Source organism: Pelophylax lessonae, assembly GCF_965119305.1.
Source record: "Pelophylax lessonae genome assembly, chromosome: 10".
Lineage (NCBI taxonomy): Eukaryota > Metazoa > Chordata > Amphibia > Anura > Ranidae > Pelophylax > Pelophylax lessonae.
Window position 1 is genome coordinate 226626607 of NC_138777.1, and position 23344 is coordinate 226649950.

The 23344-nt window shown below is 43.8% G+C and overlaps 1 protein-coding gene across 1 annotated transcript in view; it reads right to left on the reverse strand.

Annotated features, from left to right (window-relative positions):
* The window catches only part of ITFG1 (integrin alpha FG-GAP repeat containing 1), a gene marked incomplete at its 5' end in the record, with an annotated part of 371997 nt that overhangs the window by 18559 nt on the left and 330094 nt on the right, over positions 1-23344 (reverse strand). The window contains 2 exons of the mRNA XM_082269956.1: positions 17407-17489; positions 20322-20446. Of these exons, the coding sequence (XP_082126082.1) occupies positions 17407-17489; positions 20322-20446 (208 nt within the window). The remainder of the gene's footprint in view (positions 1-17406; positions 17490-20321; positions 20447-23344) is intronic.

A 23344-nucleotide genomic window follows, 5' to 3' on the forward strand; every position in this document is an offset into this window, starting at 1 on the left:
CATATTAGGTCAATAGTGTCACAAGCATCCCTGCTCTTTTGTGTAACTGCACCTGCGAGGCAGGGAATGTCCTGGCAGCAGCTGATTGGCTTAGGAATGACAGCTGACTTCTGGGTTCAGGCTCAACTCAAACTCATCCTTTATAACAATGATTTAAATTCAGTAGACCTCTACAAGATAGATTCCATTTGGCTACTTTAGGCATGGCATTTTACTTGCTGCAATACACCTAAAACGCTGTAAAAGGTGGACAGGTGCTTTAAATAATACTGAGTAGGCTGCCATGACCTTTTTCCTACACAGCCTAAGAAAATCCCCTTTTTGGCAGGAATACTGCACGCACATTATTATTAGCTACCTAGTATCCAACACAGTTGTATGTGTGGGAGTGGGTTAATTATAATAATTAAAATAATTTGCAGGATGGTTAGTTTCCAGGGGTCAGATTTAATTCCACTCGTGTCTTTTCTTTGTAAGTAGAGGGTGCGCAGTGTTGCAGATCACATTGGTCACAGTATGATAAGGTAATGTTCTGCAGAGCTCTAGACAAGAAGCAGTCTCTCTGCAGATCAGCGAATATAAAAAAAATAAAAAATAACAGGTTCGGAAAAAATTGCCGTGCTTACGGAGTCAGTTCCCCTTGCTCATTGCGATGCTATTAATTCTGGCCATAGGCAGAGCTGACTGTACCAAGAGCCACTTGTGGGCCTATGGCTAGATCTGTAGAGACATGCAGGCTGTCTTAGGGGGGTAGAAAAGTTATAGTGGAGGAACCTGGTGACTAGAGTTGAATTAATAAACAGGGCACGTTTCTGAGTCCAGAGCCATCTCAGGGACCAAGATGGGGACCACACAAGGGCTAGGTGGGACTGCAGGCCAGTTTAAAGGGTGTGGAAACCCTAACAATGAACTACTGCATGACTTTCAGACAGATATTAATTTGGTATTTACGAAAGTATGGTTCTCCATTTACAGTAATATCCATGCATGTTGCATGCATCACAATAATATACCTTATCTTCTACCAAGTGGTTACATCTATGACTGATATTACCTAATATCCGCTCCCGCACCCGTCCCCCCCCAGCTGTCTCATGCGTCTCCTGCCACTTCCTTTCGTGCGTGTTACCCTAGGGCTGCCTTCTGGTGTGTTGGGCTATCTGTTCAACGGGTGTGGTTTTCCTCCTTGGACCCGCATGATATTCTGTCTATCTAACCAATATTGTGATTTTATTAAATATTTGCAATACTTACTTCTTTTCTTTCATATCTTATGTAGTATCACACCATTGATCTAATTTATTAATGCCCCTGAAGAAGCCTCTGGCGAAACATGTTGGGCGCTGCTCTAGTGGGCGAGAATTGGAGTGTCCACTTTGAGTAGCTACTTGTATATCATCTTTATATGGTCATGTATACATTGCTGTATCTATCTATGTGATTTATTCTACCAATCATGTTTGTTTCTTGATGACTGTTCATTTTTTGTTTTTTGTATCTTCTATATTATTCATCAAGCTTATGTTAAGCGGATGATTTTTATACCCCAATGAATAAAGTTCTAATTTCTTTAACCCTCCTGTGAATATTTAATGTCTACTGGTACCATTAAAGTCCTACCCTTTTGGTTTTCCCAAGCCCTCACTTATCTCGCCTAGGCGAGAGCTCTGTAATTTCAGAGACATACTTCATACAAGTAATCCAGGGATGTTGGTACCATTGTGATAATCTTTTGAATGTATTTATTTTACCTTTCGACACACCTTAATCTTTTATCAATTCTGGCCATAGGCCGAGCTGATTGTACCAAGAACCACTTGTGGACGCCTATGGCTAGATCTGTAGAGGCATATTTGGGGGGTTACAAAGTTATAGTGGAGGAACCTGGTGACAAGAGTTGAATGAATAAACAGGGCACGTTTCTGAGTCCAGAGCCATCTCAGGGACCAAGATGGGGACCACACAAGGGCTAGGTGGGACTGCAGGCCAGGTTAATGGGTGTGGAAACCCTAACAATGAACTACTGCATGAATTTCAGACAGATATTAAGTATGGCCATAGGCCGAGCTGATTGTACCAAGAACCACTTGTGGACCCCTATGGCTAGATCTGTAGAGACATATTAGGGGGTTACAAAGTTATAGTGGAGGAACCTGGTGACAAGAGTTCAATGAATAAACAGGCCAGGTTAAAGGGTGTGGAAACCCTAACAATGAACTACTGCATGAATTTCAGACAGATATTAAGTCTGGCCATAGGCCGAGCTGATTGTACCAAGAACCACTTGTGGACCTATGGCTAGATCTGTAAAGACATATTAGGGGGTTACAAAGTTATAGTGGAGCAACCTGGTGACAAAAGTTGAATGAATAAACAGGGCACATTTCTGAGTCCAGAGCCATCTCAGGGACCAAGATGGGGACCACACAAGGGCTAGGTGGGACTGCAGGCCAGGTTAAAGGGTGTGGAAACCCTAACAATGAACTACTGCACGACTTTCAGACAGATATGAATTCTGGCCATAGGCCGAGCTGATTGTACCAAGAACCACTTGTGGACCCCTATGGCTAGATCTGTAGAGGCATATTCGGGGGTTACAAAGTTATAGTGGAGGAACCTGGTGACAAGAGTTGAATGAATAAACAGGGCACGTTTCTGAGTCCAGAGCCATCTCAGGGACCAAGATGGGGACCACACAAGGGCTAGGTGGGACTGCAGGCCAGGTTAATGGGTGTAGAAACACTAAAAATGAACTACTGCATGAATTTCAGACAGATATGAATTCTGGCCATAGGCCGAGCTGATTGTACCAAGAACCACTTGTGGACCTATGGCTAGATCTGTAAAGACATATTAGGGGGTTACAAAGTTATAGTGGAGCAACCTGGTGACAAAAGTTGAATGAATAAACAGGGCACGTTTCTGACTCCAGGGCCATCTTAGGGACCAAGATGGGAACCATACAAGTGCTAGGTGGGACTGCAGGCCAGGTTAAAGGGTGTGGAAACCCAAACAATGAACTACTGCATGACTTTCAGACAGATATTAATTCTGGCCATAGGCTGAGCTGATTGTACCAAGAACCACTTGTGGACCCCTATGGCTAGATCTGTAGAGACATATTAGGGGGTTACAAAGTTATAGTGGAGGAACCTGGTGACAAGAGTTCAATGAATAAACAGGCCAGGTTAAAGGGTGTGGAAACCCTAACAATGAACTACTGCATGAATTTCAGACAGATATTAAGTCTGGCCATAGGCCGAGCTGATTGTACCAAGAACCACTTGTGGACCTATGGCTAGATCTGTAAAGACATATTAGGGGGTTACAAAGTTATAGTGGAGCAACCTGGTGACAAAAGTTGAATGAATAAACAGGGCACATTTCTGAGTCCAGAGCCATCTCAGGGACCAAGATGGGGACCACACAAGGGCTAGGTGGGACTGCAGGCCAGGTTAAAGGGTGTGGAAACCCTAACAATGAACTACTGCACGACTTTCAGACAGATATGAATTCTGGCCATAGGCCGAGCTGATTGTACCAAGAACCACTTGTGGACCCCTATGGCTAGATCTGTAGAGGCATATTCGGGGGTTACAAAGTTATAGTGGAGGAACCTGGTGACAAGAGTTGAATGAATAAACAGGGCACGTTTCTGAGTCCAGAGCCATCTCAGGGACCAAGATGGGGACCACACAAGGGCTAGGTGGGACTGCAGGCCAGGTTAATGGGTGTGGAAACCCTAACAATGAACTACTGCATGAATTTCAGACAGATATGAATTCTGGCCATAGGCCGAGCTGATTGTACCAAGAACCACTTGTGGACCTATGGCTAGATCTGTAAAGACATATTAGGGGGTTACAAAGTTATAGTGGAGCAACCTGGTGACAAAAGTTGAATGAATAAACAGGGCACGTTTCTGAGTCCAGGGCCATCTTAGGGACCAAGATGGGGACCACACAAGTGCTAGGTGGGACTGCAGGCCAGGTTAAAGGGTGTGGAAACCCTAACAATGAACTACTGCATGACTTTCAGACAGATATTAATTCTGGCCATAGGCTGAGCTGATTGTACCAAGAACCACTTGTGGACCCCTATGGCTAGATCTGTAGAGACATATTAGGGGGTTACAAAGTTATAGTGGAGGAACCTGGTGACAAGAGTTCAATGAATAAACAGGCCAGGTTAAAGGGTGTGGAAACCCTAACAATGAACTACTGCATGAATTTCAGACAGATATTAAGTCTGGCCATAGGCTGAGCTGATTGTACCAAGAACCACTTGTGGACCCCTATGGCTAGATCTGTAGAGGCACATTCGGGGGTTACAAAGTTATAGTGGAGGAACCTGGTGACAAGAGTTGAATGAATAAACAGGGCACGTTTCTGAGTCCAGAGCCATCTCAGGGACCAAGATGGGGACCACACAAGGGCTAGGTGGGACTGCAGGCCAGGTTAATGGGTGTGGAAACCCTAACAATGAACTACTGCATGAATTTCAGACAGATATTCATTCTGGCCATAGGCCGAGCTGATTGTACTAAGAACCACTTGTGGACCCCTATGGCTAGATCTGTAAAGACATATTAGGGGGTTACAAAGTTATAGTGGAGGAACCTGGTGACAAGAGTTGAATAATTAAACAGGGGACGTTTCTGAGTCCAGAGCCAAATCAGGGACCAAGATGGGGACCAGACAAGGGCTAGGTGGGCCTGCAGGGCAGGTTAAAGGGTGTGGAAACCCTAACAATGAACTATTGCACGACTTTCAGACAGATATTAATTCTGGCCATAGGCCGAGCTGATTGTACCAAGAGCCACTTGTAGGCCTGTGACTAGATCTGTGGAGAAATGCAGGCTGTATTTAGGGGGTTACAAGGTTATAGTGGAGAAACCTGGTGAAAAGAGTAGAATAGATTAACAAGGTAGGGGAAGGGCACGTTTTTGTGCTCCAGAGTCCAGAGCTACCTCGGGCCCAAGAAGGGAACAACACAGGGCTAGCAGAGACTGCAGGCCAGGTTAAAGGGTATAGAAACCATAACAATGAACTACTGCACGACTTTCAAACATGGTAATTTTGGCCATAGGGAGAGCTGACTGTACCAAGAACCACTTGTAGGCCTGTGACAAGATCTGTGGAGAGATGAAGGCTGTGTTTGGGGGGTTACAAAGTTATAGTGGAGGAACCTGATGACAAGAGAAGAATGAATACACAGGCAAGGGGATAGGACATGTTTTTTGGGCTCCAGAGTCCAGAACCACCTTGGGGACAAAGACGGGGACCACACAAGGGTATGTAAACCCCAACAATGAAGTAATGCATGACATCATTTAATTTTAAATGCAGAAAATGTGAGTGCCAGAATGTGCCTTAGCTTCCCTGTACAATGGCACTCCTACTGACAGAGAGAGGGGCAGCATGGGGAGCAAATCAGGCTCAGATTCATGCCCATGTGTGAGGAAGGAACATGTTGAAAAGGGGAGAGAGTAAAGTGAGCAGAAGGTGGCCTCCTAAATGTTCTGCTGCTCCTTCATCGTCCAATCAATAGATTGGGAGGGGAGGGGGGGGGGGTGTTTTAATGTGTTTACTTGTTCAGACTGTGCTGCTGCTTCAGTAGAAGTCAAGGATTATCTGAAACTGCTGCTGGGCAGAAGCCATAGGATGCCTGCTATTACATCTGGGCTGATGTCACACGCATGGCAGTAAGGAACTTGAAACACGTTTGAATTCCTGATCAATCTTGTTGTAAAATGCAGGGAATTGAGCCGCCCCTTCACTGCTGCTAAGTAGAGACACATCTATATATGGCCAAATGAACTGAACCTATAGTGGTTGTTCACGACAATATATAGATAGATCATTCTGGCAATAGAATAGGGGCTTAAAGAGGATTTGTAAACAGAAGAAGGTGCACCGGCATAGTACATTATAATAAACCTTTTGCCAATATAAAATAAAACAATGTACTCATAAAAAAACACACTTACAAGTGTGATGATCTTTAACTCTGAGCCCTTGAAACGCGTAAGCTACGCCCCGGTGGATAGATGCATTTATGGTGTTGGGACTGGATCTTGTTAAATGCATATTTTCGTGTACCTTTGTGAGTACATTGTATTAATTTACAATAACAAAATGTTTTAAAAAATGCACTAGGCTGTGTGACATTGAGGCTGCCAGTAATGGTGGTCTACTTCTCTGTGCTACATGATTAGAAAGGAGTCTGCTCTGGACCTATGCTTTGGACTTTTAACATGGAGGGCCTTATTCACCTTTGGCGCTGACAAGATTATCTGCATGTCAGAGGGTTTGTGACCGATTGTTATGAAAGGTGCATACATGGACATGGGTGGTCCAAGTAATGGATTTATGTTAAGTGTTTTAGTGGAGTCACTTGACCGGGAAATACGGGGTTAACCAGAGGGTGCTGCGTTGGCTTGCTGGGCAGGTCTCCGAAGCTTTATTGTTATTGTTTCAAGCTTTTCCATAACTGCTTATTATGTGGAAAAGAGGTCTGCACAAAGCCCGAGCCCGGCACCCATAATTCTGCTGTGATTGCAGAACAGTGGAAGGTATAATCTTGTAGCCATATGTTTTTCTGAGTAATCCAGATGTACTTGTGATAGGTCCGTATCACAGAAGTTATTTCACACGCTGGTCTCTCCAGTGTGTGTGTGTGTTTATATATATATATACACACACATTATCTCACAAAAGTGAGTACACCCCTCACATTTTTTGTAAATATTTTATTATATTTTTTCATGTGACAACACTGAAGAAATGACACTTTGCTACAATGTAAAGTAGTGAGTGTACAGCTTGTATAACAGTGTAAATTTGCTGTCCCCTCAAAATAACTCAACACACAGCCATTAATGTCTAAACCGCTGGAAACAAAAGTGAGTACACCCCTAAGGGACATTGTCCAAATTGGGCCCAAAGTGTCAATATTTTGTGTGGCCACCATTATTTTCCAGCACGGTTTTAACCCTCTAGGGCACAGAGTTCACCAGAGATTCACAGGTTGCCACTGGAGTCCTTTACACTCCTCCGTGACGACATCACGGAGCTGGTGGATGTTAGAGACCTTGCGCTCCTCCACCTTCCATTTGAGGATGACCCACAGATGCTCAATAAGGTTTAGGTCTGGAGACATGCTTGGTCAGTCCATCACCTTTATCCTCCGCTTCTTTAGCAAGGCAGTGGTCATCTTGGAGGTGTGTTTGGGGTCGTTATGTTGGAATATTGCCCTGACGCCCAGTCTCTGAAGGGATGGGATCATGCTCTGCTTCAGTATGTCACAGTACATGTTGGCATTCATGGTTCCCTCAATGAACTGTAGCTCCCCAGTGGCAGCAGCACTCATGCAGCCCCAGACCATGACACTCCCACCACCATCCATGCTTAAATGTAGGCAAGACACACTTGTCTTTGTACTCCTCACCTGGTTGCGGCCACACACGCTTGACACCATCTGAACCAAATAAGTTTATCTTGGTCTCATCAGACCACAGGACTTGGTTCCAATACACCATGTCCTTTGTTTGCTTGTCTTCAGCAAACTGTTTGTTTCATCATCTTTAGAAGAGGCTTCCTTCTGGGACGACAGCCATGTAAACCAATTTGTTGCAGTGTGCGGCGTATGGTCTGAGCCTTGACAGGCTGACCCCCCACCCCTTCAACCTCTGCAGCAATGCTGGCAGCACGCATACGCCTATTTCCCAAAGACAACCTCTGGATATGACACTGAGCTTGTGCACTCATCTTCTTTGGTCGACCATGGTGAGGCCTGTTCTGAGTGGAACCTGTCCTGTTAAACCGCTATATGGTCTTGGCCACCATGCTGCAGCTCAGTTTCAGGGTCTTGGCAATCTTCTTATAGCCTAGGCCATCTTTATGTAGAGCAAATATTCTTTTTTTCAGATCCTCAGAGAGTTATTTGCCATGAGATGCCATGTTGAACTTCCAGTGACCAGTATGAGAGAGTGAGAGCGATAACACCAAATTCAACACACCTGCTCCCCATTCACACCGGAGACCTTGTAACACTAACGAGTCACATGACACCAGGGAGGGAAAATGGCTAATTGGGCCTAATTTGGACATTTTTACTTAGGGGTGTACTCACTTTTGTTGCCAGCGGTTGAGACATTAATGCCTGTGTGTTGAGTTATTTTGAGGGGACAGCAAATTTACACTGTTATACAAGCTGTACACTCACTACTTTACATTGTAGCAAAGTGTAATTTCTTCAGTGTTGTCACATGAAAAGATAGAATAAAATATTTACAAAAATGTGAGGGGTGTACTCACTTTTGTGAGATACTGTGTATATACAGTGGGTACGGAAAGTATTCAGACCCCCTTAAATTTTTCACTCTTTGTTACATTGCAGCCATTTGCTAAAATCATTTAAGTTCATTCTTCTTCCTCATGAATGTACACATAGCACCCCATACTGACAGAAAAACACAGAATTGTTGACATTGTTGCAGATTTATTAAAAAAGAAAAACTGAAATATCACATGGTCCTAAGTATTCAGACCCTTTGCTGTGACACTCATATATTTAGCTTAGGTGCTTTCCATTTCTTCTGATCATCCTGGAGATGGTTCTACACCTTTATTTGAGTTCAGCTGTGTTTGATTATACTGATTGGACTTGATTAGGAAAGCCACACACCTGTCTATATAAGACCTTCCAGATCACAATGCATGTCAGAGCAAATGAGAATCATGAGGTCAAAAGGAACTGCCTAAAGAGCTCAGAGACAGAATTGTGGCAAGGCACAGATCTGGCCAAGGTTACAAAAAGATTTCTGCTGCACTTAAGGTTCCTAAGAGCACAGTGGCCTCCATAATCCTCAAATGGAAGACGTTTGGGACGACCAGAACCCTTCCTAGAGCTGGCTGTCTGGCCAAACTGAGCTATCGGGGGGAGAAGAGCCTTGGTGAGAGAGGTAAAGAAGAACCCAAAGATCACTGTGGCTGAGCTCCAGAGATGCAGTCAGGAGATGGGAGAAAGTTGTAGAAAGTCAACCATCACTGCAGCCCTCCACCAGTTGGGGCTTTATGGCAGAGTGGCCCGACGGAAGCCTCTCCTCAGTGTAAGACACACGAAAGCCCGCATGGAGTTTGCTAAAAAACACCTGAAGGACTCCAAGATGGTGAGAAATAAGATTCTCTGGTCTGATGAGACCAAAATAGAACTTTTTGGCCTTAATTCTAAGCGGTATGTGTGGAGAAAACCAGGCACTGCTCATCACCTGTCCAATACAGTCCCAACAGTGAAGCATGGTGGTGGCAGCATCATGCTGTGGGGGTGTTTTTCAGCTGCAGGGACAGGACAACTGGTTGCAATTGAGGGAAAAATGAATGCGGCCAAGTACAGGGATATCCTGGACAAAAACCTTCTCCAGAGTGCTCTGGACCTCAGACTGGGCCGAAGGTTTACCTTCCAACAAGACAATGACCCTAAGCACACAGCTAAAATAATGAAGGAGTGGCTTCACAACAACTCCGTGACTGTTCTTGAATGGCCCAGCCAGAGCCCTGACTTAAACCCAATTGAACATCTCTGGAGAGACCTAAAAATGGCTGTCCACCAACGTTTACCATCCAACCTGACAGAACTGGAGAGGATCTGCAAGGAGGAATGGCAGAGGATCCCCAAATCCAGGTGTGAAAGACTTGTTGCATCTTTCCCAAAAAGACTCCTGGCTGTATTAGATCAAAAGGGGGCTTCTACTGAATACTGAGCAAAGGGTCTGAATACTTAGGACCATGTGATATTCCAGTTTTTCTTTTTTAATAAATCTGCAACAATGTCAACAATTCTGTGTTTTTCTGTCAGTATGGGGTGCTATGTGTACATTCATGAGGAAGAAGAATGAACTTAAATGATTTTAGCAAATGGCTGCAATATAACAAAGAGTGAAAAATTTAAGGGGGTCTGAATACTTTCCGTACCCACTGTAGATACACAGACAGGTCAGGACTGCACACTCGATTCTTCAGGTGCAGAGCAGGTAGTGGAGATCATCCAGACTCCAGAATATCAAAAACAAAAAAAAGTCCAATCTGCAGCACCATGTATTTTTATTAAGAGAGCAAAAAACTTCAAAATGAGACATCAAAATGATTGTGATTTTTGTCATTTTGATGTCTCCTTGATAAGTTTTTACTCTATTAATAAAAATACAAGGTGCTGCAGATTGGACTTTTTATGTTTATATATATATTTGTTTTTGGTGTGCATGTTTTCCCCCATGATGTTTCTGGATCTGGCCCCTCTGAATGTGACAGGGATAAAATTTTATACGATACGCTTTTCCCACAAGGCAGACAACACTTAATTCAAACATCCAGAGCGTGAACCACATATGGCTCTGTTATCTGACCCGCACCGTGTAGATGCAGAAACACGCTAGACCAGGTTTAAATTACTTTTACTTTTTGTGAAACCATTTGGTATGTCTTAAGAAGAGACTAAAATCTTGATAAAGTATTCAGGTATACTGTGTGGCAAAAAAATTGTGAAGACCATCACACCAATATGAGCTTGCTGGACATCCTGTTCCAAAACCATGAGCATTGATATAGAATTGCCCCCTCCTCTTTAAGTGCCGGTTCACACTACAGCGTGTGCGGCGATCGCATGTAATATCGGAGCGCACTGCTCCTTCATTACATGCGATCGGATGTGCAGTGCGAATTCAGCCATACACTTTGTATGGCTAAATTCGCACTGCACCCGCACAAAACTCGCACATGAGGCATTTTTTCAGCCGCATCAGGATCGGATCGCACAGTGGTTCACACTTGTGCGATCCGATCCTGTGCGAACTGTCAGATCGCACTGCGATATGCGATCAAACTGGGGGTGTCGTTAACATTTCATTGACACCCCCAGCGTATCGCATATGGCAGTGTGAACTGCCAGATGTGCGTTTGCGATGCGGGAACAGGCTGCGAATTCGCAGCCTTCTCGCATCGCACAAGTGTGACCCGGCACTAAAGTGATTCTAAAGTCTCTTTTTAAAAAATAAAAAAAAATAACAAACATGTTATACTTACCTGCTCTGTGTAGGGGTTTTGCACAGGGCAGCCTGGAACCTCCTCCTCTTAGATCCCTCTTCGCTGCTCTTAGCCCCATCCCTCCTGTTAAGTGCCCCTACAGCATGCAAACAGCCATTTAGGAGAGAGAGTCCTGGATGGCCGAGAGACTTGTAGACATTGCTGGACAGAAATGGGGTTCAGATAAGTATTAGGGGGTGCTGGGGAGGCTGCTGCACAGAGAAGGATTTTTATCTTAATGCATAGAATCCATTTAGATACAAACCTTTTGCCTTTACAACTCCTTTAAGGCTGTAACAGGGAAGGGAAGGCTTTCCACAAGATATTGGAGTGTCTGTGGGAATTTGTTCCTGTGACAGACCCAACCAGGACAGGGGCTTTTGGAGTGGAATGCAGGGTAGCCTCTTGCCTACTGTCTATGGGCCCTGCAATTTGAGTGAGCTACAAAAATTTGGGAAGATGTCATAATTTATAATGCAGGATGATATGTTGTTACTACATTTAACAGTCATGGAAGCCATGATGGTCTCTGCCAACTAGAATTTCAGTGAGAAGATAGATGTAAAAAGAAACTGGTTAATGAGATGTGGGCAACCCTGGGTCTGCTTGAATTCTGGGGTACTGGTGCCGGACTGTCTTGGGTGGGAAATTCCTCTGACTGCTAGTCATACTGATAGGACTTGTCGAGGTGCCTAGATGTTAATTAGATTACTGTTTAAATAGATCACTGTTAGCTGTTAATTGAATTGGTGTTGGAAGTTTGCATTGTTCATGTGGTGTCTGCCCCTATTTTTGAAGTGTATAAAAACCTGTATTTCTGTTCAAGAAAGTTATTCCTTTATTTTTTTACCCCAACATCTTGTCTATGTATGATGCTTGGGGTAAAGGGCTGGTATTAGCTATCGGCCTACTGGAAGAGTTTGGAAGGCAGGAGGCATCCAGACAGGGTTCCAGGTGGTCCATCGCAGTTCCTATCTAGCCAAAAGAGCATCTGTGAGTTCAGGCACTGATGTTAGGTGAAAAGACCTTGCTCGCAACCACTGTTCCTGTTCCTCCCAAAGGTGTTCAGGACTCTGTGCAGCCCACTTGAGTTTCGGCACTCCAAACACATCAAGCCATGTCTTTTTTGAGTTGGCTTTGTGCACAGGAGCACTTTTCACATGCCAATTAACTTGTTGGACTGGTTCATGAGCTTAAGACAGAAAGTGATGCTACAGGAAATGATGTATGCAGTAAGTAGGAGGAAAGGATTTTGGACTTGCGAGCTATGTGCTGAACAAAGAAAGCACTAGAGTTGTATACAGGACTTTGGAGAAGCAAAAAGCAGCCTAAAAGAGATCCTGGATCCTGGAAGACGACTCCATCATAAAACAAAGACTGAAAATAGGAACGGTACCTGGGGATGACGATAAATCTACAACCCAAGTGAAATAACTTGTAGTGTATCCCTCTTGCTCACATTGTCCATGGTAATTTGATAGTAAGGACAGATAGTTTGGGCATATGTATATTGTGTGCATATTTTGTAATGATTTGTATGCCGTTAATTGTTTTTCCTACAATTATATGTGAAGCATTTTTGTTTAGTAAAAGCATCAATACACTATGGAGGTTTTTATCCTTCCTTGCATTTACCGCAAAGAACCTGAACAGATGCAAAGCAAAACAGAGGGAACATAAGAGCTCCTCCCTTGTGACAGGGCTCGGATATAGCATCCGATTGCCACAGTCGAACACTGTCATGTGACTGAGTGAGCGATGCAACTGCTCTCCACAGTCATAGACACAGGTAGTTTTAGTGTCGGCTAGGGAATGATGGCAAGGTGAGTACAAGGAGCTGTCCTCTGCAGAGACACCCTCACTTCGCCCTACACAGGCAAGGTGACAGGGTCTCTTTAAAGAAGAGTAACCGTCATGCATCCTGAGCTCTGCAGCGTTTGTTATTAAGGTATACAGCATACAAAATAGAGGGCACAAATCATTAAGCCTGCCTTAATGGTGTCAGTACCACTTGTGTTCATTAATGGCTACACTTAACGAGTCAAGCCGAAACAATTTCCAAAGACAATAGCACGGGCGGCTAAACTGTCCTGCGTTATGATAGAGATTTACGTGCTAACAGCCAAGGTTCTGACTCCAGGCCTCCCTTCAGATTCCCAAAATAACTTGGACCATGCTAGAGAGGAAAATCAATAGACGCTTATTAACGAAGATACATTTGAAGAGATAGCACCAAGTTCCAGGAAGAAGAGATGCCAGGGGATAGAGACAGACGCAAGCTTCAATGATGACAATAAATACTGATTAACTCTACCATGTCTGGGTACATGCCAAACAGAAGCATCATAAAAGCAGGCAGAAGACAAACTCGTCTCTTTAGCTCTTTTCTTTCAAGTCCCTCCACTGGCTTCCCCTTCTCCATGGAATAAAATGCAAAAACAAACTTTGAACACAAAAAGTTCTAAACAATCGGTCACCCATACCGACAGCCTTTTTTCTTCATGGGCAACACTATTGAGACGTTCAGGACTTTTCAAGTGCTTCTTCCCTTCTCCGGAACTCCCTTGTGCATGCTATCATACGTTCGCAACCTTTATTGTTTTTATATTCGTACCTGTTTTTTTACTATTTTTTATAAATGCTTACTAACACAATTTACACCTTCTTACCACCAGTTGCCAGCTTGAATATATCTGACTTTTTGCATTCTTCTAGGAAATTGATGAGATTAAAGTGTTACAAAACGCAGGACCCTGCATTTACTATATCCGATCTCCCACAGTATACAGAACATGAAAATGTAATTACTTTAGTAAATATAAACTGCTAAATACCTTTTCTCATCAGCAGTATATAGCAGTCTGGTGACTTCTATCAGTTTCTGGTTAAAGCTTGTAGAAGGAGTTTTCATTCTCCTCTGACTGTTTTATGAGCTTGCAGGACCCCTGACCCTCTGTCTGGACAGTGCTGGTTGGCCCTGTGCTGATAACATACCCCCCCCCCCCAAAAACAAAACAAAACAAAAAAAAAACAACTCTCTAGCAATAGACACCAAACTAAGCATGTGCAGAGTGACTCAAAGGCTCTGTTCTATCAGCAGACCGACTGAGGACTGTGGAAGAAGGGGAGGATCAGAGAAAACAGGATCAAACAACCTTTTTACACACTGCAGAAGATTAACCTCTTAGGTTCCACAGTGAGTATAACAAGCAAGCTTTACTGCATATACAGGCTGACTTTACTGTTGTGAGTTTAGTAACACTTTACATCTCTAGGGGATGTCTGTTAAATTATCCTTCCTTCCATTACACCCAAATTCTTTATCAAGACTTTAGTTCTCATTTAGGACATAAACCACATGGCCAACAGTTTGTGAGCAAATGACCATTACACCTTGTGACAGTGCGAGGCTGTGCCATGGTGGGAATTCAGCGAAGCGAGAGGCTCGGGAATGTTTATAGTGAATGGAGAAAGCTGTGCTGTATGTTTTCTCGGGATTTGGTAGTTTCAGATCGGGGCCAGGAGCTTGAAGGTTCCAGTGTCTTGGGTGGGAGGAAACCTTCAATCCGGTGTCCAGGCTTTGCTTGAGTCTTGCAAAACAAAACCAAAGAAAATTCCCAGCTCAACTTACCAGCCAATCTGCTACCAACAGAATTATCTTTTCCAACAGTTTGCATTAGAAACCCGTTTTTAATGCAAACTGTTAAGACAGGATAGTTCGGTTGGTAGCAGATTGGCTGGTGAGATGAGCTGAGAATTTCCTTTGGTTTTGTTTTGCATGCGTTGCCCTTCTATGTGTTCCTTGCTGTAAAGGTCAGTTATAGGTGGGGGCAGTGGCCAGTTGTTTTTGGCTAACTCTTGCAGCCTGAGTTCACAGGTGTGAAGGATCAATAAGACAGATCCGAGCATAGCTTAGGGGAGCAGGTAGAATTGAAGTTGTTGCAGCCAGGAGGGAGGTGTGCTTCTGTATAGAGACCAAGGCAATATCCTCGAGACAGCATTCCATGTGGAAGAGGTTCAAGGTCATTGGACCGAGAGTTGGGCCAGCTGGGAGACTAGAGCTGAGGCAACTGGGAAAGAGTCCAAGGAAGACAAAGGAATCTATGCGTCTCAGTGGGGAGAGAGCACCTGGGTTATCAGGAGAACCTCTTCCTAGAGGCTAAGAGTAGGCCCGTGCAGCAAGGTACTGCAATTAAATCTGATTGCGCTTAAGAGCCAAGGGGCTCAGCATTCTTTATTTGATGTTAAGCTATATATAGCAGATATGTGGACACCCCTTCACATTATTGAGTTCAGATGTTTCTAGTGAAGAGTGCTACAGCGTAAAAAGACATTTTAGATAGCTGTGGGCTTCAAACCTTATGGTAACGGTTTAGGGAAGACTCTTTTCTGTTCCGGTATGACTGTGCCCCTGTGTACAAAGCCAGCTTCATAAAGACTTGGTTTGATGGAGTTTGTGTGGTGGAACTCCAAGCCAGGCTGTGTACAAAGCCAGCTCCATAAAGACTTGGTTTGATGGGGTTTGTGTGGTGGAACTCCAAGCCAGGCTGTATAGAAAGCCAGGTCCATAAAGACTTGGTTTGATGGGGTTTGTGTGGTGGAACTTCAGGCCAAGCTGTGTACAAAGCCAGCTCCATAAAGACTTGGTTTGATGGGGTTTGTGTGGTGGAACTTGAGTGGCATTCACAGAGACCTGACCTCAACTCTACTGAACACCTTAGAAATAAACTGAAATGCTGACTCCAAGCCAGGCCTTTAACGCTTTTGGCTGAATGGGAAAAAATTAGACACACTCTGAAATCGTATCTTTAATTAGACACACTCTGAAATCATATCTTTGGTATGGAGTAAATTGATTGGTCTGCACCAGACTTGAACAGCATGGGTTGAATATGGAACGCCAATTGCAACCCAGGTCATTTCATCTATCATAAATACAAAAAAAAACTCCTGCACATGAGTGTGCTGGTGGTCTGGCACCAGTTCTTCATATACATCCTCTTCTTAACTGGAAATATGGACACACCACGCTCCCTAGGACTGGGGGATCCCAAATGCCATACTACAAAAACACATAAGACAGAGGGCGCACCAGCCTAGCGCATTATCCCAATGTAGCTTTTATTGTAAGATAAAAATAAATCTATTGACAAAACACCATGTGAGACAAAGCTCATCAAAATATCAGAGTTAATCGTCCACTCTGCATGCTCCTGGGCTTGGGAGGACACCACCTGGATACTAACTTGGCTTACGAGTTTTAAGGGTAGTACCCTCTTCCTCAAAGCCAAAGAGGGTTTGGCTCTGAGAAAGATCGTACTACCCTTGAAATGTGTAAGCAAAGTTAGGATCCAGGTGGTGTCCTCCCAAGCCCAGGAGAATGCAGAAAAGATGGATTAACATTTTTTTGATGAGCTTTGTCTGACTGTTTGTGAGTAGATTTATTTTTATCTTACAATAAAATGTTACAATGGGATAATGCTCTAGGCTGGTGCGCCCTCTGTCTTTTGTGTTTTTGTAGTATGTCTAAAATCAATACCTGACCTCACAAATGCTCTTATGGTTAAATGAGCACCCATTTCCAGAGACACACTCAGAAATACATTGGAACGCCATCCCAGAAGAGTAGAGACTGTTATAGCATACAACGGGTCCTCTCCATATTAACGCCCATGGCTTTGGAATGGGATAATCAGCAAGCTCATATAGGTGTGATGGATAGGGGTTCCCAAACCTTTAGGCTGGGTTCCCACATGTCCAGTGCAAATTTCTTCTCAGTTTTCACTGAAAATTTCCAAAGCAGCTGTTCAGCTGTGACCTAAGGGTCTGGTATAGATTTTGGGTGACCCCACACAGTTTTTATTTTTCAAACTTTTTGTGTAAGCTTCCCCTTAAAATCCATAACAGACCTGAAAGGGCTTGGTATGGATTGGGTGGGACCCTAACCATGCTTTTTTTCCCCCCCGATTTAATTTATGTTGAAAACTGATGACACGTGCAATTCAGATGCATTCCCATACAAAGGAATAGCTGGAAATTTGCATCTAACCCGCACTGAAGAACTTAGAAAACGCACAGGACTCTTTTTCAATTTGTGGCGAATTCGCACTGCCGCTGCATCGCATATATGTGTACCGGTTCGATAGAGGAAGCTGCGAACCAGATGTGGTTCAAAACGCATCCAATTCCCGTATATGTGAATGGAGTCTTAGCGAGAATGCGTAGATGCCATTTAATTCAACAACAAAAGCAAAAAAAAAAAAAAGAGCAACAACAACAATAAATAGTAATGATGCGCTTCACTGAGTTCTTACAATGTTATTACCTTTTAGGCTGTTGGTGGGGGTATGGAATGACGATGAGCTGGGAATTCGGAATGATTGCCGTCCATTCCTGACGCCTCATTTGCTGAAAAGAGAAACCAACAAACGACTAATAGAAACTGCAGAACAGAGCGGCCAGCAATGGACAATAATACAGCGGTGCAATGGAAGCAGATTCAATTTTAAAAACTGGGATGCAATCGGACTTTTCACTGGCTATTTAGATGATTCATTAGGAAATGTTAGTCATGTCTAATGATGGATGACTAAGTAGATTTATCAGGCAGAGCACAGCATGGCCCCAATTATAAAGCAGACTAATGAACAAAGGCGTTCACAAAATGCTCACTGTCTGCAGACATGACTCAGCCGGGTCCTTTACAATGAACCAGTGGAAAGAATGGTAACCCCTAGCATCCAGACTACACTTCCCTGCAGAACAATGAACTGATGACTTTCCATTGGCTGTTAATGGGTTGCTATTCCTTTGCGGATCTCTGTAGCATGTCTATCAATCTATCTAGAGCTGTTCTTTATCTCCAATGGATCAAGACATTTTAACAAACACCACTGATGATGTGTGAAAGCATGAAAAAAATGTATGTGTGTATATGTATATATATATATTATAATTGTCAAAAGTATTGGGACGCCTGCCTTTACACACACATGATCTTTAATGGCATCCCAGTCTTAGTCCGTAGGGTTCAATATTGAGTTGGACCAACCTTTGCAGTTATTACAGCTTCAACTCTTCTGGGAAGGCTGTCCACAAGGTTTAGGAGTGTGTCTATAGGAATGTTTGACCATTCTTCCAGGAGCGTATTTAGGAAATCAGGTACTGACGTTGGATGAGAAGGCCTGGCTCGCAGTCTCCGCTTTAATCTATCCCAAAGGTGTTCCATCTGGTTGCGATCAGGACACTGTGTAGGCCAGTCAAGATCCTCCACCCCAACATGATTGTGTACCAGTGCACAAAGTCCTGACCTCAACCCGATAGAACACCTTTAGGATGAACCCTACGGACTAAGACTGGCATGCTATTAAAGTTCATGCGCACGTAAAGGCAGGTGTCCCATTCATTATTTTTTTTTTTCATTCTAGAGCAGGGGTCTTGAAACTTTCTTAATAAAGGTTTAATTTACTGCCCTTCAGGCTTAAGCGGGGGGGGGGGGGGGGGGGACTTGAAACAGACGTGGCCAACGGGTGTAGAAAATGTATCAACATCAGTGGAAATAAACAATTCCTCAGGCCTGTTGGTGCCCCATTGTTGGTGTCAGAGGGAGGACTGGTGCCCCATCATTGGTGTCAGTAGGAGAGATAGTGCTCCATCAATGGTGTGAGTGGGAGGAACAGTGCCCCATCACTGGTACAGATGGGAGAATAAGTGCCTCATAATTGGTGTCAGTAGGAGGAATAGTGCCCTATCATTGGTACCCGTGGGAGGAATTGTGCCCCATCATTGGTTTCAGTGGAAGGAATAGTGCCCCATCATTGGTGACAGTGGGAGGAATAGTGCCCCATCATTGGTGTCAGTGGGAGGAATAGTGCCCCATCATTGGTATCAGTGGGAGGAATAGTGCCCCATCATTGGTATAATTGGGAGGAAAAGGTCCCATCATTGGTATAGGTGGGAGGAACAGTGCCTCGTCATTGGTATAGGTGGGAGGAAAAGGTCCTATCATTGGTACAGGTGGGAGGAATAGTGACCCATCTTTGGTTTCAGTGGGAGGAATTATGCCTCACTATTAACGTCAGGGGGAGGAATAGTTCCCCAAGAGCTGAATAAAGGGAAGCAAAGGCCACATCCAGCCCATGGCCCGCAGTTTGGAAACCACTGTTTCAGAGGTTAAAAAAAATCAGAAATTTCTGAAAACATTATTTTTGTTTGGCTTGCAAGCTGTTCTCTCAGTTAGGTCCTCTCTGATAGGACCAAGTATGTCGATTTTGCATCTAAACTAAATAATTCAATATATTTCAACCTACCCATTCTTAAATGTAGTGGCTGCATTTGTTTTATTATTTAGGCTCCCCCCCCCCCCCCTGATATTTTTACCTGGTGATCCTGGCAGTAACATACTTCCTGTCCCTTCATGTCTACGTTAATTTTTCCATTGCATCTATGGAGGCAGCCATGATTGTCACACAGGCTTGACTTTCAACAGGTCTACCTTTATTCACCTCCATTACAGGGTGGATCAATGGGCTTTTCAGCTTACATGAAGCGACAAGGACATTGCATTTCTGGCAAAACCATGGCCATGCTGATATCCTCGGAGGGGCTTCTGGTATTTATCATTATCCCCTTAGGGGAATTGGTTTTATGACCGTAGTTATTATCAAGGCTCATGTTTTTATATAGTGTTTATGTGATATTCATGATTTCATTTTTTTTTTTAAATTGTATGTCCTTTTTGTATTAATACATTTTGGTATTTTTACTATATACCTGCTTATAAAGTCCATGTTTTTCCATATACACTTCCAAAACCAACACATTTATTCTGTACTTGCTAAAAATGTTCTTAGCATAGAAAAAGAAAAACGACTGCAGACACCACATCTAATGCTTAGTATGCTGCAATGTATTTTGCTATGGGGCTTAGATATGCTTTAACAGTGGCTTCAATTGAAGCAGGCATCTGTCCTGGAGGAAAAAAGCAGAGACAGCCAGGGAACTAGCATTTTCAGAAAGAGATCAGCGATAGCAGCCCATGTATCAGATGTGCTTGTCACAGTGAGAAAACAAATAAAGCTATCTGGGTGAACACAAACCAACCAATCGCATTAAATCCTGCTCTGTAAAATCCTTGTACTAGGGAATGAGAAGCATTGTATTTGACCCTATATCTCTCACCAGCATTATGCAACACCAATACATATTATACACATTTAGTACATATAGACTTATACTGACCCTTTCTCCAGGAGGACGAGGGATTCCGACGTACAGATGATCGAGGAAGTTGGCGCTGCGCCCTAATCCCAGGACGTTGTACGGCAGCTGGAGAGCCATGTGTGCCGACTGACTCAGCTGCCCGGCTGAAATTAAACACAGGAATAATCACTTATTTCCAGAACTACACATGTAAACATGGAGTAAAACGCTTAGCAAGAGCTTCTATATGCTGCAGCTTCATGTACTTTTACTGAGGATGTATTTTAATGGATCCTTTACATCAACCTTTTTCAACCAGGGTGCCTCCTGGGTTCTTTAGGTGTTTTGGCAAAATGCCTATAAATTGCAACAAATTGCCACTGGTTTTAACTTTGCAGTATTACAACCCTGGGCACCGTGCAGGTCAAGCCACTGGCATCCTGACAACCAATTACATCACTGGTTGATAAGGAGAAAGATGAGTGCTTGCATACCAATCCTTGTTTACTCTTCCCCTCTCCATTAGCGCTGGGGTCACATAGGAAAGCAGAAGAAGAGACACTGAAGGAGAAGAGAAATGCTAGAATACTAGTATGTACCAGTTTGCAATTGTGGAGGAATAATTCACATGTTGATGGCCCATGTGAACAGATGTTGATGGCCCATGTGTACAGATGTTGATGGCCCATGTGTACAGATGTTGATGGCCCATGTGTACGGATGTTGATGGTCCATGTGTTTTGATGGCCCATGTGAATGGATGTTGATGGGCCATGTGTATGGATGTTGATGGTCCATGTGTATGGATGTTGATAACCCATGTGTATGGATGTTGATGGTCCATGTGTATGGAAGTTGATGGCCCATGTGTATGGAAGTTGATGGCCCACGTGTATGGAAGTTGATGGCCCATGTGTATGGAAGTTGATGGCCCATGTGTATGGAAGTTGATGGCCCACGTGTATGGATGTTGATGGTCCATGTGTTTTGATGGCCCATGGATGTTGATGGCCCATGTGAATGGATGTTGATGGGCCATGTGTATGGATGTTGATGGCCCATGTGTATGGATGTTGATGGTCCATGTGTATGGATGTTGATAACCCATGTGTATGGATGTTGATGGTCCATGTGTATGGAAGTTGATGGCCCACGTGTATGGATGTTGATAGTCCATGTGTTTTGATGGCCCATGGATGTTGATGGCCCATGTGAATGGATGTTGATGGCCCATGTGTATGGATGTTGATGGTCCACGTGTATGGATGTTGATGGTCCACGTGTATGGATGTTGATGGCCCACATGTATGGATGTTGATAACCCATGTGTATGGATGTTGATGGCCCATGTGTATGGATGTTGATGGCCCATGTGTATGGATGTTGATGGGCCATGTGTATGGATGTTGATGGTCCATGTGTATGGATGTTGATAACCCATGTGTACGGATGTTGATGGCCCATGTGTATGGATGTTGATAACCCATGTGTATGGATGTTGATGGCCCATGTGTACGGATGTTAATGGTCCATGTGTTTTGATGGTCCATGTGTATGGATGTTGATGGTCCATGTGAATGGATGTTGATGGCCCATGTGTATGGATGTTGATGGCCCATGTGTATGGATGTTGATGGTCCATGTGTATGGATGTTGATGGTCCATGTGTATGGATGTTGATGGCCCATGTGTATAGATGCTGATGGCCCATGTGTATGGATGTTGATGATCCATGTGTATGGATGTTGATGGCCCATGTGTATGGATGTTGATGGCCCATGTGTATGGATGTTAATGGCCCATGTGTATGGATGTTAATGGCCCATGTGTATGGATGTTAATGGCCCATGTGTATGGATGTTTATGGCCCATTGTTATGGATGTTGCTGCATTATGTAAAACTATTAGTTTATTTCTTTTTTACATTTTAGAATGGGGTGCCTCGAGATTGTGCAGAATTTTAAAGGGTGCCGACACTGAAAAAAGGTTGAGAAACATTGCTTTATTTAGCACAAATCGAAGTTAGCTAACAATTTAAAAAGTACCAGTCATTTCCTTATATACACACTATGGGGTTGATTTACAAAGGCAAATCCACTCTGCACTACAAGTGCACTTGGAAGTGCAATTGCTCTGGATCTAAGTGGAAGATCTGAAATGAGGGGAAGCTCTGCTAAATTCTATCATCCAATCATGTAGAAGTAAAAAATTGGATTTCTGACATACCGTAAAATCCATTTCTCCGATGTTCATTGATGGACACAGCTCCTGATTCTTCTTAACCAATGGGCTATACTGCCCCCCTACAGGAGTAGGACACTAGGCAGGGAAAAAGCTTGACTATGCCTATGGGCAGTCCCAGGGGGTATACACCCTCTCTCTGCTATAGGCACTCAGTTTTGTTACAAGCAGTGTCAAAAAAATTACAGCTCCACAGAGGGGTGGGTGCTGTGTCCGTCAATGAACATCAGAGAAATGGATTTTACGGTAAGTCAAACATCCCATTTTTTCTTTCGTTCATTGACGGACACAGTTCCTGATCTTCTTAACCATTGGGACGTCCCAAAGCAGTATTAAACAGGAGGGGTGGGAAAACATCAGAAAAAAATTCCCAAGGCTAACCATAGCCAACCAGGTAACATAGAGCTTAACCATAAACAACTGGAGCTCCCCTGAAAAACAAAACACCCTTTAAAGAGGACAAGGACCTCTAAAAAGCAGCCTGCAAAACCTTGCGGCCAAAAGAGGCAACCGCAGATGCCAACACATCCACTTTATAAAACTTTGTAAAAGTGTGCACCGACGACCAGGTGGCCGCCTTGCAAACCTGCATCACTGATGCTTGAAGACAGAAGACACTAAGCGCCCTAGTAGAGTGCGCCTAAACAGGGAAAGGAGAAACCTGACCCCTGATGGAATAGGCCTGAACCACCGTCTGATCCATCTGGAAATGGTCGCAGATAAAGCGGACAACCCTTTGTGAGGTCCGTCCATGAGCGCAAATAGAGTCTGACTTCCTAACAGACCCCATAGCTGCCAGGCACACCCTAATTGCCCGGACC